This window comes from Anomaloglossus baeobatrachus, chromosome 5, assembly GCF_048569485.1.
Source record: "Anomaloglossus baeobatrachus isolate aAnoBae1 chromosome 5, aAnoBae1.hap1, whole genome shotgun sequence".
Classification (NCBI taxonomy): Eukaryota; Metazoa; Chordata; class Amphibia; order Anura; family Aromobatidae; genus Anomaloglossus; species Anomaloglossus baeobatrachus.
In genome coordinates, this window is record NC_134357.1 from 80,609,970 (window position 1) to 80,626,504 (window position 16,535).

Here is a 16,535-nt window from a genome sequence, read left to right on the forward strand (position 1 = left end):
AAGGTTCATTCAGCTCCGGATTAATTTTACATCTTTGTTCTATTAAATCTGTTACTTGTTCAGTATTAATACTTATCCCAGATTATAAGCACCAAGAATGTAGCAGGTTTATACATGACCAGTACTTGGCTCGCAGCAGCATATTTCACTCCCAGTAGTAAAGTCATTGCAAGCATATCCAGCGTGCAGCAGGCGATAGGACAAGCTCAGGCTATTTTCAAGTAATGAATAATTGCATTTTTCTTCCTTTAAATAGTTTGCTCCGAGCTCACAGCTGTTAAATAAAAGACACGAGTTATGCACATAATAATAATACCTGATGGTGCCAGGCTGCGAGCTCCGCCTAGATTCTTTATATTCCAGGCCCCCTATATAAAGATCGGTCTGCGGAAGGGCAGGAAGCAGCTGTCCTTCCTCTGAAACACAACGCTGCCATGTCACGTCATCACTCCTGGGAAAATAAAAGGATCACTAAACACAGGAAAATAGGTGTCCATGCTGAAATAACACTACTTTTTTTCCAAGTTACTAAGTAGCGTCCTCTGCAGCTCTCCATGTCCTCGACAAGTTGACAAGCTGGAGATAGCCATGAACTCGCGGCTTTCCACTTGTAGGAACATCAGCTTATATGGAAAGAATGAGCGAGATGATCCAATCATTCCGATTGCCATGACTGTTAAAGTTATACTGTCCAAGTTCTTCTTATTAAGTCACATTTGTCCTGGACAACTGTTGTGATGGTTTGCTCGCTTCCAAAATAAAGTTTTGGGTACCCCCCCCCTCCTTCGCTGGATGGTCCCGGCAGATAGGTCAACCCTGCTGGGATTTTCTGTTATCAATTTTTAGGCCTAGCTTGGTTATTGATTACGAATATTAACCTTGCTTTCGTATACGGCTGTGCAGATTGAATGGTTGCTATATTTATGGTAACCATAGTGAATTGATCATATTGACTTGAGACGTAGGGCACTATTTATTCTTTCTTGGTGGTGGGTTTTCCTGGCAACTGGCGGGTTGTAGGGATAAAACAGGGAGAGACGACGAGGAGCAGGGGGTACCCAAAACTTTATGGTGCGCCTCCGCTGGTAGGTAGGTGATAGGGAGGGATAGAACCCCCCTATAATAATTTGTGCCATTATCCCAAACACCAACTACTATAGTTTATTTATCAACTCTAAATAAGATATTATCACTCATCTCACTAATCGACTCTACTCTGTTTTGCACTCACCCCACTTGACCGGTCTGTATTGAGAGGACATTTGAGAAGCTATATAGCTTTTTATAATTAGTATTTTAATATTGAATATTTAATAAAATTATTTTAGAAGTTTGTTTTTTGGTCTTTGTGGAGAGAAAAAAGAAACAGTTTCTCCACCTTCTCCATAAGGCCGGGGCCACACAGGGATCTACTGCGATCCTCGCATGACACTTGGCTCACGCTGGCAGCACAGCAGGAGCCAAGTGTCATGCGAGAGTCACTGCGACTGAGGTCCAATCATGCGAGCGGACCTCAGCTGCGGGGGGCGGGCCGGCATTGAGGAGGGGAGGGAGGGGTTTAACTCCCTCTCTCCTCCATTGCCGGCTATTGCCATTCTCACTCTGCAATCGCATTAGACCGGTGTACCGCCAGTGCAGTGAGATTTTTCTCTCGCCCCATAGACTTGAATGGGTGCGAGAGAAACAAAGATCGCATTACAGTCGCAGCGTGCTGCAACTGTTTTCTCGGTCTGATTAGGGCTGAGAAAATAATCGCTCATGGCTGCTGGCACATAAGCTAATATTGGTCCGAGTGGAATGCGATGTTTTATCATATTCCACTCGCTCCGATTTTCATGCCATGTGTCTTAAGGGCACTTTACATGCTGCGATCTCGCTAGCGAGCGTACCCGCCCCCGTCGGTTGTGCGTCACGGGCAAATCGCTGCCCGTGGTGCACAACATCGCTAACAGCCGTTACATGTACTTACCTTCCTAGCTACGTCGCTGTTGCCGGCGAACCGCCTCCTTTCTAAGGGGGCAGTCCGTGCGGCGTCACAGCGGCGTCACTAAGCGGCCGCCCAATGGGGCGGAGATGAGCGGCCGTAACATCCCGCTCACCTCCTTCCTTCCTCATTGCCGGAGGTAAGGAGATGTTCCTCGTTCCTGCGGTGTCACACAAAGCGATGTGTGCTGCCACAGGAACGAAAAAACAACATCGTACCTGCAGCAGCAATGATATTTCAGATTAGAACGACGTGTTAACGATCAACGATATGGTATTTTTGATCGTTAACGGTCGTTCCTGCGTTTCACACGCAACGACGACGCTAACGAGCCCGGATGTGCGTCACGAATTCCGTGATCCCAACGATGTCTCGTTAGCGATGTCGTTGCGTGTAAAGTGGCCTTTAGGCCTAATGTCAATCCTTGAAAATCAGATTGCACTCTGATGTCATCCAAGTGCAGTCCAATTTCTTTCATGGACCCATAGATTTGTATGACGTCGAATGCAAAAAAAAGTTAATTTGCCCTGCCCCATTGAATAACATTAGTCGGAGTGTGACCCATTTTTTTTAACCAATAGCACTAAGACCAAAAATAAGGTTGTGTGCACAAGCCCTTAGGCTGATTTCATATGGCTAACATGCAGTGCCTGAGAATGGCCTGCAATGCCATGGGTCTCCTTATTTGATATCACCTTATATACGCCAAGAAGGCTGTTTAGTTTGGGTTAGGAGACCTGCAGCTGGGGCAGACAGCACGGTCGTCCTTGGACAATAAATGGTGTATTGGCCTTAAAAGGTTTATTCCCATCTTCATAATGGGTATTATCAGATAGTACATGTTAATAAAAGCAATTTTGCAGTTTACTTAAAGTTTAAGCCATTCTTAAAATATTAGCTCTTTTATTTTGTTTACAGCTTGTTGCCTTGGAGATCAACCACCACAGTGGTGGGGGACAGTAGTACAGAATGGGGTCAGTGCTACACAATTAAGGGGAAGGGGGGACAACTCATATGTCTTTATAGGATTTAGAATGCTATAATGCCCCATACATCTGACCAACATGTGGGGGGGCAAGGCTCAAACTTTGCACCGGGGCCCATCAGACTCTAGTTACACCACTGGTCACTGGTGTTTTTATGTATATGAATCCAATCCAGTGGCTGGTACTACTAGTGATTGACAGCTGTCTCTGTATGCACTGTCAAACAGGGAAGACAATCAATCACTGAAGAGGAACGCCCACTGGACTCGTGTACAAACACCAAATATGTCAATAAATAAATTACAAGTTCCTGAAACGCTCTGTCTGCAATAGGAGATTCTGGTTTGGCTTTTATCCTAAGTCACATGGTAAGCTTTGCTAATGGGTTAATCTTGACTTTTAGGATTGCTACTTCCAATATGTGGCGGTAGAGTTCAAGTCCTTTTTCTCTTTGAAGAGACAACTGGCATAAGAGCAATTAAGTAATTCAATGTATTTAATACCACTTTTCAGTAGATTATGTCTAAATATGAGTAGCACAGTGGTGTTTAATGGCGGCCATTAAGAAATTGTAAGGTGACAATAAAGCCAGTATTTTCTTACCTATTTGTTGTAGTGGCGCTCAGGCTTTCAGCAAATAATGATGGAAATAATCCTTCCTCGCTCTGCTCTCCCACCTGTTGTCCGTCTTGGTAGCTGTTAGGATCCCACTGAGGGTAAAACACAGGGATGGCTTCTAGAGAAGGATGGAATTCCTGCAAGAGATGGAGAGGTAAGAGTAAAATCCACTTCTACTATATAATATCTATAAATAACACATGTTAACCTTGGATTTAATATCATAGACAGTGAGCTATGGGTACATTTTGCACACAATCACCTTCGGAAAACCAGTGAGAATAGAGAGAAGATGCATGAATATTTTTTTCCTTTTGAATAGTCCCCAATGCCATGTTTTGCAACTCCCAGGAGTTTTGCTTTGCACGGTTTTCAGAATTCCTACACGGTCGTGCATTGTGTCTACACGGCGACTTGGTCCACAACACAGGTCAAAGATCGCTGTATGTAGCTAAAACATCAAAACACAATACACTAAAAGAGCACCAGCCACCAGGATTTTGTGATATGAACTAAAGGCAGTGCCATACTGGCAGTAAGATGCTGAATCCAGGCATACTTGCTATAGAAAGATCCGATGCTTGGTTGCAGAAATATCTTTAATCAAAGTCTTTTACTCCCTATTTATGTGCTGCTTTGTCTCTATTTCTTAGGCTAAGTTCACACATCCTGTGTTTTGCATCAGTCACAATCCGTCGCCTTGGGGAATTACGGTATCCTGCAAAATATTTTGCAGGAATCCTGTATTTCCCCATAGACTTCTATTAGCGACGGATTGCGACTGATGACCCTGCGTTGCATCCGCTGCGTCGCGGTCCGTCGTTTTTGACTGACCGCCGAGCGGGGAGCAACGCAGAATGTAACGTTTTTCGGGCCGTCAAAATTAACGCGCCGCGCAGGAATCCGTCGCCATCCGTCAAGCTTGTAATGCATGTCTATGGTGCTGGATTCCGTCGTAATCCGTCTTACAACGGAATCCAGCGCAGGATTCCGTCATGCTCTACTGAGCATGCCCAGCATGCTTGGCACGCCCACTGGGCTGTCCCAAACACAGACGGATCATGACTGATCCGTCAAAAAACGGACGCACAGCGGATGTAACGGACGCAACTGATCCGTTTTTTCACAGGATTCCTGTGAAAGGAATCCTGTGAAAAACACATCAGTTGCATCAGTTGACATCTTGAAAATGACTGATCCGTTGCTGACGGACCTGACGGATTGAAAACACAGGATGTGTGAACTTAGCCTTAGGCCTTTCTTCGGGCTCTATACTTTTCACTCATGCAGATTCATGTATTTTCATACTTAGGCTATGTGCACACTAGAAAAAGGATTTTTCTTAAGAAATTTCTTGAGAGTGAAGGATTAGCGCACCTTCAGTAAAAAACGCACCAATAACGCACCTGCGTTTTTACCGCGTTTTTGGTGCTTTTCGGGTGCATTTTTGGTGCGTTTTTTTCCGCAGGTTTGTCCCTGCGTTATTGTGCCATTATCTATGGCAAATAACGCAGTTAGCTGCAGAAAAGAAGTGAAATGCTCATTCTTTTTCTTAAGAAAATCTACTGAAAGAATTTTCTTAAGAAAAAAACGCCGTGTGCGCACAGCTAATTTTTTTTTGCCATAGGTTTTGCTGGGGAATGTCTGCAGAAATGTTAGAAGAATTTCTCAAGAAATTTCTGCAGCAAAAACGGACCAAAAACGCGGGTAAAAAACGCAGTGTGTGAACATAGCCTTAAAGGGAACCAACCACTAGGATTTTGCTATATGAAGTAAAGGCAGTGCCATACTGTAGATGCTGATTCCAGACATACCTGTTGTGGAAAGATCAGATGCTTGGTTGCTGAAATATCTTTAATGAAAGTTGCAGAAATGCCCTGCACTTTGAATGACAGGTGCAATGGGGGCGGGCCTTTGTGGTCAGGTCTTTGGCGTTTATTCCTCCTCCGGCATCCTCTTGGCTTGCCCCCTTTTCTATATTTGAATATCGCGCTGCGCCGCCATTGCTGTTGTAGGTGGTGCGTGCACATTGCTTCAGTAATTCTGTCTGCATTAAAATAGTGCCAAAGTCCAAGCATGTGTGTACAGCGATCTCCAGCGCCATTTTGTTGAAGACACTGCAGTGAAGAGTATGAGTGGCAGGGGCACGTGTGCAGATAAAAACAAAAAGACGCATGCACCGATGCCTCTCAAAGTCTTCACCACAGTGTCTTCAATAAAATGGCACTGGAGATCGTGGTACGCGCATGCGCGGATTCCGGCGCAATTTTAATGAATACAGAATAACTGTGGCAATGCGTACACGTTGCCAACAACAGCAATGGCAGTGCGATATTCAAATAAAAAAAGATGGCAAGCCAGAGGAGGACTTTACAGTGAGGACCCGACCCACAAAGGCCACCATCGTTGCACCAGTCAATCAAAGCGCAGTGCATTTCGGCAGCTTTGATTAAAGATATTTCTGCAACCAAGCATCCGATCTTTCTATAACAGGTATGCCTGCAATCAACATCCTAGTGCCAGTATGGCAGTGACTTTAATTCATATCGCACAATCCCGGTTGGTTCTTTTTAAATGGGGTTGCTTTGCGACCTAGAAGAAATAGCAATTGCAACAAGTAAATCACAACCAATTGATTTTTTTTTCAGCTGGCATTGTATGGTACTTTGTATGTGGCAATGCGACCACATTCATATGCATTATGGTGCAATGTGGCAACAGGTAAAGTGTTTTGTTGACCACGCCACTTGTGCCCAAATCTAAACCCAAAAAACTGTGCCTTATTCAGGAGACTCTTAACCTTCAATCATCAGAGTTTAGATATCTAAAATCAGTAGTGTACAATTACCACGGGGGGGGGGGGGTATATAACTGGACAGAATTGCCATTTAGGCGGATATGCAGATACATATAATTTTACTATAAGTAATATGGCCAGAATTCACAGACCTCTGGCATTTGCACTAAGCCGCACATGCTGATTAAGGCAATGCTCTCCAGGAACAGGTTTTACAGGTTTATTTGGAAACATAACACAATCCTACACTACCTTTCCTAACCAGGTTTGTGGTCTCAACATCCCTCAGAGTTCCCACTAGGTTATATCAAAGCGATGGCAGGCTATACAGCCTACCCCTGGCTACTAATGGTCTCGGGGGAACTACCTGCGACAACTTGCCATGCCTCAATGCCATTATTAGGAATGCACTTTTTATAGATGTTCTCTTTCTCGATGCTGTTGCTCATTGTTCTGCCTTGTGGGACTCGGTCAGGTCCACAGCTATTAAACCATTTTTAACAATTTATTTTAAAGCCTATGGACACTTTTGACATATAAAATTATATATATATATATATATATATATATATATATATATATATATATTTATTTATTTACATATGTTAATGGTCAACTTTAATTAATAGGATTGTACTTAGTTGCAATCTGCAATTTTCATGACTGCCCTACTGCAGAGGCTTTCTTCATATTGTCAGCAGAATCCCCCACCCCAAACCCCGCTTTTTCCCAACCGCTAATAAAAACACAACACCCTTCTTTGGATAAATTGGCCAAATCGGCCCGGTTTATTAACAAACATTATAACAGATAATAAATAACCATTTTGCCAATGCAAGGGCGGTTCTTGGAGCCCCAAAACCTGGCGGACACCAAATATTGTTACCAAACCATCCGGCATATTTTGCCCCCAGCCGCGCCTACAAGCTCGGGGGCACCACCTTTGCCGGAAAACAGTGTCCCTAACCGACTCTCAGGGGACCCCACCCCTGGAGAGCCCCCCCAAGTCCGCCAGGCAATTACCATACCAGAATAAACAAAGGGGGGTGGTCCCCCATCTATCCGATGTACCACCCCCCACCCCGAATTTCCACCGACTCCAAGAACCCCCCTCGCCACCGCTCGCCGAAATGACTCGAACCCCAATATAAAATTAAATGAACCTCGACTCCACCGTCTTCTCCGACAAAGATTAAACATATATGTATAGGGCGGGAGGGCGGGACCTTCTCTAATGGTACCTCGCGCCGAAGTAGTGCCCCCCCCCTTTCTCCCTGGACATATATACAGCCCCCACCCTGTCCCCTCCCCTGGCCCTATAGATCCACCCCCCCTAAACTCTTGACCCCGCAAAAGCCCGCTCTTTCTACAGAAAAACATTAACCCCTTGCTTCCCTGCAAAGGTGAGTCATGGGTCACTACGCCCATAGCTCTGCCCTGGCTCCGTTCAGCCTTGACTGCCCTACTGCAGAGGCTTTCTTCATATTGTCAGCAGAATCCCCCACCCCAAACCCCCCTTTTTCCCAACCGCTAATAAAAACACAACACCCTTCTTTGGATAAATTGGCCAAATCGGCCCGGTTTATTAACAAACATTATAACAGATAATAAATAACCATTTTGCCAATGCAAGGGCGGTTCTTGGAGCCCCAAAACCTGGCGGACACCAAATATTGTTACCAAACCATCCGGCATATTTTGCCCCCAGCCGCGCCTACAAGCTCGGGGGCACCACCTTTGCCGGAAAACAGTGTCCCTAACCGACTCTCAGGGGACCCCACCCCTGGAGAGCCCCCCCAAGTCCGCCAGGCAATTACCATACCAGAATAAACAAAGGGGGGTGGTCCCCCATCTATCCGATGTACCACCCCCCACCCCGAATTTCCACCGACTCCAAGAACCCCCCTCGCCACCGCCACCACGAGCATTACCTGACACCTCATAATGCGAGTCACCCCACCAAAATGAGTGCCCGCTCCACACCTTCCTGAATGCCCAAGGCCCACAAATCAATACCCACGGCAGTCAGGTGCACACCATCTGATCGCCAAAAATTCCCCTCCCCCGACTCCAAGTCCCTGTGCCGAACCACAACTCCTCCATTCCTGGCCACAAAATTCCCAACCACCCTGTTGACCTTTATTCTGGTCTTGTCGATCCCCTCCAGGGACCGAGCCCCCCGCCAAACCTTTCTGGGAACAATGTCCGACCAAACCACCCTCAGCTTAGGACAAACTGACCAAAGGCGGAGCAGGTCATACCGTATATCCCGAATCAACTCCCGACAGGGGCGGGCCCCTAAATCGTTTCCCCCAATGTGCAACACCAGCACATCCGGGGTGCGATCCAATCGAGCGAACCGGTGAAAATCAACCAACACCTGCCGCCAGCGCATGCCCCTCACCCCGATCCAACGTACGATTACCTCGTCTCTGGACCAACCCAACTGCCGACCATTGCGCCGCACATCAGCTCTCAGTGCCCCCCAATAAACAAATGAATGGCCGAAAATCCAGACCAGGGGCGCACCACCTATAAAAGGAAACAAAACCAGAAAAGAGGGGGGGGGGGGAGGGTACAACAACCACAAGTCAGACACACTCCAGGAACTGCCATTAACTTGAGAACAACATTACAAATTTTTTTTTTTTTTTTTTTTTATATATAAATACACCACTACACCAGACTAGCCACGACTTTTACAACAAATGGGGGCGGACGAACAGCCTGAACCTCCTCGACTCCCACCTGCCTATCCTCTTCACTGTCTCCGCTGGAAGCCCCCACCTATCTGCCTCCGTCGCCGCCCCAATGCGAAAAGAGTGGGCTGAAAACTTGTCCGCCTCCAACCCCAACCTCTCCAGGCATCTCCGAAAGACTGCCACAAACTGGTACCTGGACAAAAACGATCCGTCCTGATGCTTCAACAACGGGCCCATACGGCCAGGCCCCAATTCTAAGTACTGTTTAAAACAAGAGACAGGGCACATCAAGGCCCCCGCCAATGCCCATAAAGTGACCCTTCTTCCCCGACCAAGTTGATCCGTCTTAGACCGCCGGATCCAAAATTCCACAGAGTCTCCCAAATCAACTGTGTCTTCTCCCAAAACGCCCCCCCCACGGGACGACGCTGGGGACACCAATTCGCCTATCCTCGTAGCTCCGAAGAAAGCCCAGGAAAACGCCAACCGAAACAAAACCAATTCAAAATAGGAAACACACACTCGCTCCAGCTGCACACCCAGCTCTTCCAGCAGCTGGAATGACACCGGCCTCCGACTGTCCAGTCTATGAAGCCCCTTCCTCAAGCCCCTCACAGCTTGTCGAACCAAAAAATTCTTTGTTATGTCAACCATCCCCCGCAATTTACAACCAAACGCAACCCCTGCCATAAACCGATTAACCCTGGAAAAAGACCACTTACCGGAAGCCATCCGGCACATCCAACAAAGCAAAGCGCCTACAGAATCCTCGGCAGACTCCCCCGCCACAAATTCCTGCCTCCAATTTGTCCATTCCATCCAAGCTGCTTCATATGCAGCCCACGTGCCAGGGGCCAATGATGCTCTGATCAACGAACTCGCCTCTCGAACACCAATTCCAAGAGCTCCGCCGGCCAGATGCTGCCAGCGGACTCCGCTTCCGGTGCCAGGCTCCAAAAACGATCCCACTGCAAGCGAGAAAGGGAATCAGCAATGGCGTTCTCAACCCCCGGCACATGCACTGCCACAACCCACGCATTAAGACAAAGGCACCGCAACACAAAGTACCGCAACAAGCGGACAACCGGAGGAGACGCGCCCGACAGGTTATTAATTGCCATGACTACTGACATATTGTCACAGTGAAAACGAATTTTTCTGTTGCTGAAATGCTCTCCCCAAACGGACAACGCCACCACAATTGGAAAAAACTCCAACAAAGTCAAATTCCGTGTAAACCCTGCTTCATGCCAAGCCGCGGGCCACTCTCCCACGCACCATCTGCCGCCGAAGTAAGCTCCAAAGCCCTTACCCCCCGCGGCATTGGTGAAGAGCTCACAATCAAAATCATCTAAGACTTCCGTAATCATTAGCGACCGGCCATTGTACTTCTCTAAAAAACTGCCCCATACCGCCAAATCCTCCCTAAGGTCCCGAGTCAACCTTATGTAATGCCTTGGGGAGCGCACTCCAGCGGTCGCCGACGCCAACCTTCTTGAGAAAACGCGGCCCATGGGCATGATGCGGCAAGCAAAATTAAGCTTGCCCAACAAAGACTGGAGGTCCCTCAACTGGATTTTTCTAAGACGCGCAGCCGATCCCACCTCTGCCCGCAAAGCTGAGATCTTTTCTTCAGGCAGCCTGCACTCCATCAACACAGTATCAATAGTGATACCCAAAAAATTCAGACAAGTACACGGGCCTTCCGTCTTATCCTGAGCCAAGGGGACCCCGAACCGGCCAGACAACCACTCCATAGTCCCCAACAACGTCTGACACACTGCCGACTCAGCGGGGCCGATAAACAAAAAATCGTCAAGATAATGGATCGCCGACGAGAGCTGCGCCACATCACACACTGCCCATTCTAAAAAGGAACTAAACGCTTCAAAATAAGCGCAAGAAATGGAACACCCCATTGGTAAGCAACGATCAACAAAATAGGAACCGTCCCAAAAACAACCCAACAGTCGCATACTCTCAGGATGCACCGGCAGCAAGCGGAATGCCGACTCGATGTCAGTCTTCGCTAACAATGCTCCCCGACCACATTTCCGAACCCAGCTGACGGCTGCGTCAAACGAGGTATAAACCACCGCACAGAGGTCTGGGTCAATACCATCATTCACCGACAAACCCTTGGGGAACGACAAATGCTGAATGAGCCGAAATTTGTTCGGCTCCTTCTTTGGGACGACCCCTAACGGAGATACTACCAAATTGGGGATGGGGGGGGATGCAAACGGACCCGCCATCCGCCCACAAGCAACCTCCCCAAAAAGCTTTTTAGCCACAACCTCTGGGTGTCGCCGCGCCGACAACAAATTCTTTAACTGAAACGGAACAACATGAGGAGGGGGGGGGATCCTGAAACCAACACGAAAACCATCCTCCAACAATACCGCCTTATCCCGCTTGGGGTATCTATCTAGATAAGGGGCCATCTCGTGAAGCCTCACCGGGCTCACCCCCTTTTCCCAAATCTCCCCCTGCCTTGGGCCTACCCTTCTTAAAGCAACGAGCTGCTCCATGGGAGGACCCTCCACAACCTGAGCACTGATGCTTAAACTTGCAGGAGTTTCCAAACTTGCACTGGCTGTCGTTAAACTGCCAGCACACACCTGCCTTTGCTCCAACACCCCCTGCCTGGGTCCCCGCACCCCCAGCAGTAGTGTGGCCGGCCGACCCGGCCCCCCCGTGAAAGGGCTGACCATAACGAGCCGGAGCCATGACTTTTAACCATAAACCAATATCCTTCTGATCCCAACGGATACTGGGTCGCACGGCTTTCCGCTGCCTAAATTGTTCATCGTACCGCAACCACGTCTGCCCACCATAAATCCTATGAGCTTCCGCTATAGCATCCATGTAGCAGAATAGCCCAGAACAATTATCCGGCGCCTTTTCGCCAATGACGCTAGCTAGGATCGCAAAAGCCTGCAACCAGTTAACAAACGTTTGAGGGATCAGCCGCCACCTCCGCTTTTCTTCCTCCTCCTTCTTGCTATCATCCTTCTTTTTCTTATCCAAATTAAACTTCTCCAAAGGAAGGAGGGAAAAAATTTCCACGTATTCATCCTTCCAAATCTTCTCCTTCACTTCCTTCTTTAAATGCGCCCCCAGGGGGCCCTCAAAGCAAACGTACACCTCCCCTCTGGCCCTATCATCCAAAATAATCCTATCTCCCTCCTTATCCTTCTCCTTCTCCTTTTGCCCGGGATCCGCCACACTATCCCCAGCAACCACCTCGCTTCCCGTCGGTACCACAACCACAGCCGATGCTGCCGCCCCAGAATCCGGCACCCACGCTGGGACAGGAGACCCGGACGCCCCCTGACTCGTCCTATCCAACTGCGCCAACAAATCACGCACACCCTTCAAAACATTGGTCAGACTACCGACATCAAACCCCGCCGCGCTCGGCCCCGCGACCCCCAGACCCCCTATGACGCCCTGCGCCTGGCCCCTGCTCACTCCCGGGGAAACTAAACTAGGTGAGGACGCACACAACATAGAGGAGTACTCACCAAGCTGCGTCGGTACATGAGACCCACCAGCCGAAAATCCTGACTCCAGACGACGATCTCCTCCAGAATGGACCAGCACGGAAACGTCTTCGGCAGCTCGACCAGGGGGGACCTGGGAACCCGCCGCGCTCGACCTTGGTCGGATGACCCGGGAGCGAACCGGATAATGAGATGCAGGATGACTCCCCTCAGATGCCGACCGTGAAGGCGACCTCCTCCTGGATCGCGACCTCGATCGGGATGGCGCAGGCCCCTGCCGTGCGGGCGAATTTCTCCCCGTCGCTGACCTCCCTGATGGCGACCCGCTCCTCCGCGTCGAAGGGGACCGAAACCTGGACCGCGACCTCCTCTCTGGCGATGATCTCTGCAGCTGCAATGCCCCACTCCTGGCAGTATCCTCGAACCCAGTGCGCGCTGTCATCCTGGAAGCTGCATCCATCCTGGGCTCGGCAGGTGACGCTCCTTGCAGGGTCGTACTCCACACTCCCGGCCCCGGAGGCCCCGCAGAAACTCCATCTCCATGCTGTCTAGCAGTCCCCCCGACAGGAGCATCGCCAGGGAGGACCGCCGCCATTTTGTCGTAGCCTGAAGCAGTAGAGGCAGCTGAGCCGGTCACATGACCCCTGGAGGGACCGCCCACCGCCGCAGGTCCTGAACGCCGAGCAGGATTCCTCCCTCGCCTGCTCCTGCTAGCTGCTGCAGGTGTATTCTTCTGGTGAGGAGGGTCCCCGGAGGGGCTCCTACGGCGCCGCTGAGGACCAGGAGCAGCATCAGGCGAGAACCTCTCCGGTGCCCTCGCCCTGCGCCCACTCCGGAGCGGTGGGGGGTCAGCTTCAGACACCGCATCCGGACCTCCCAGGATCTCCCTCAACGCTGTCCTGATCGCCGCTCCATCTGCGCCGCCGGCAGCAGCCCGAAGCTGCTCCAGGAGTCCTGCAACCGATGCCATCAGATCAGGGGGAGACAAGGTGAGGTGACACGGGGACCTTCTCTAATGGTACCTCGCGCCGAAGTAGTGCCCCCCCCCCTTTCTCCCTGGACATATATACAGCCCCCACCCTGTCCCCTCCCCTGGCCCTATAGATCCACCCCCCCTAAACTCTTGACCCCGCAAAAGCCCGCTCTTTCTACAGAAAAACATTAACCCCTTGCTGCCCTGCAAAGGTGAGTCATGGGTCACTACGCCCATAGCTCTGCCCTGGCTCCGTTCAGCCTTTCCTTTATTCATTTTCAAACCCCATGATACGCAGTTTGTTTCCCCGTGTGTGACACCTATGAGCGATTTTGAATCGTCGCAAAACGGTCAAAATCGCTCATCGGTGACATCCCCCCTATTCTCGAATATCACTGCTGCTCGGTGTACGAAGTAGTTAGTTGTTCCTGCGGCAGCACACATCGCTATGTCTAACACCGCAGGAACGAGGAACCTCACCTTACCTGCGGCCGCCCGCAATGAGGAAGGAAGGAGGTGGGCGGGATGTTACGTCCCGCTCATCTCCACCCCTCCGCTTCTATTGGGCGGCGGTTCAGTGACGATGCTGTGACGTAGCTGTGACGCTGAATGAACCGCCCCCTTAGAAAGAAAGCAGTTCGCCGGTCACAGCGACGTCACAGAGCAGGTAAGTGCGTGTGACGCTGCCGTAGCAATAATGTTCGCTACGGCAGCGATCACACGATATCGCATGTACGATGGGGGCGGGTGCTTTAGCGTTCGACATCGCGATGTCGTAGCGTGTAAAGCGGCCTTTAGTGAAGAGGAAGGTGAAAGATTTCATCAGGATATCAAGGAGATAGACCGACGATACCAAGGTAGATAGAATGTGAACATAATGTGGGACAACTGCTGGAGGCTTCATAGAGAAGATATACAGGCCTTCTATATGAGAAAAGGGATCAAGAGAAAAGGGATCAAGAGAAAAGGGATCAAGAGAAGCTTTGAAGAGATGAGGAAAAGGCGCAAGAATTACATTCCAAATAAAATTTCAGAATGAATGTTCAATAAATTTATATAATATTGTATACATTTTTGGCTACAATAAAAATGTTTCTAAAGCCTGCTTTACACGCTGCAATGTATCTTACAATGTGTCGGCGGGGTCACGTCGCAAGTGACACACATTCGGCATCGTAAGTACATTGCAGTGTGCGACAGGTACGTGCGATTGCGATTGAACGGTAAAACGTTCATTGCACACACATCGTTCATTTCTCTAGAATTGAACGTGAGGTTGGACACATCGCAGTGTGTGACACCCCGGGAACAATGAACAGATCTTACCTGCGTCCTGCGGCTCCCGGCAGGTAATGCGGAAGGAAAGAGGTGGGCGGGATGTTTACGTCCCGCTCAGCTCCGCCCCTCCGCTTCTATTGGCCGGCTGCCGCGTGACGTCGATGTGACACCGAACGTCCCTCCTTCTCCAGGAAGTGGATGTTCGCCGCCCACAGCGAGGTCTTATGGAAGGTAAGTACGTGTGACGGGGGTTAATCGTTTGTGCAAATTGAACAACAAATTGAACGTGCTGCACATACGATGGGGGCGTTGCAAATAGCATACGATATCGCATGCGAAATTGCAACGTGTAATGCAGGCTTTATTCATCTGTATTGTATGGAATTTCAAGCACTTTTTGTGCAACATCCATACCTGATGGACAAAAATAAGTGTTTTTAAAAATCGTTGCATGGGAAAACAAAAGTATCCGTCACTGGATTTGAAAAAGTTTCATAAATCCAAATTTTGCAGACCTGTGTGTTTAGTGCTTAAACTAAACACATTCTGCCCAATCAGGATTGTCTTTTGGCTTGATACAAAAAATAAATATCTGAGCTATGTAAGGGAAACCGTGATCTGTGTGCGCTCCTTGTCTAAACTAATACTGGATTATCCTAATAAGGCAAACAGGATTCATGTCACTGACAACGAGTGAGCGCAGAGCGAGCGCAGAGTACAAGACAGAGAGCACAAGAGATCCACAAGGCAGAGATCTTCATGTTGGAGTGGATACTGGGGATAAAGGCAGCATTGTGGGATTGTTTGTCCTTCCCACGCTCTTGTATCCCAGAAGACGTCTCTATGTAACAATCTGTATCCACATGCAAAAACACCACTGTCTTCCTGTGCCTAAATAGCAAATATCGGCCTGTAACCTTAACCCATACATTCCTGCAGATCACAGTAAGTGTCAGGGAAGAATATACAGTATATCATTAAAGTGAGTACACCCTTCACATTTTTGTAAATATTTTATTATATCTTTTCATGGGACAACACTGAAGATATGAGCCTGTGATACAACGTAAGGCCCCTTTCACACGTACGTGCCTCCGGTACGTGTTTGGTGCGTTTTCTCACGTCCTGGAGACAGGTACACACGTAGACCTATGTTTTCAAATCGAGTTGGACACACATGTATTTACGCACAGAACGTGTGTCCGTTCCGTACATACGTGTGTCCGTGTGTTTCTCACGGCGATATGTCCGTTTTCTCTCCAGCATCACGGGTGTCACACGTAACGCAAACGGGTCACACGTAACGCAAACGGACCACACGGATGTGTTCCGTGTGACACGCATCGGAGAAATCACATGTGTCTGCAAGAAAGAAAAAAAAAAAACATTACTCACCTTCTCCAGCCCTGCAGTCTCTGCCGCTGCTGTCACTTGCTTCCGACCGCCGCTCATTATGCTCATTGCATATTCACTTCACTGCGGGCCGGAAGCAGCAGCAGCAGGGAGTCGGCAGGACCGGAGACCGCAGATCAGCACCACGGACAGCGAAGCCAGGGACAGGTGAGGAGAAAGTTCCCGTTCTCCGTGTGTTATCACGGATATCACACGGAGAACACACGTGTGCCATAAACACGGCTCACGGAGGGCAAAACGCACCTCTGACATATCCGTGAAAAACGTGCGTGGTTTTT

At 49.1% G+C, this 16,535-nt stretch overlaps 1 protein-coding gene across 5 annotated transcripts in view; it reads right to left on the minus strand.

The window, feature by feature from the left end:
• The window catches only part of TACC2 (transforming acidic coiled-coil containing protein 2), a 300,109-nt gene that overhangs the window by 178,422 nt on the left and 105,152 nt on the right, over nt 1-16,535 (minus strand). For all 5 annotated transcript variants that reach the window (XM_075348634.1, XM_075348635.1, XM_075348633.1 and 2 more), the window contains exons 4-5: nt 3,574-3,725; nt 317-451 (exon numbers count right to left, since the gene is read on the minus strand). In XM_075348634.1, the coding sequence (XP_075204749.1) occupies nt 317-451; nt 3,574-3,725 (287 nt within the window). The remainder of the gene's footprint in view (nt 1-316; nt 452-3,573; nt 3,726-16,535) is intronic.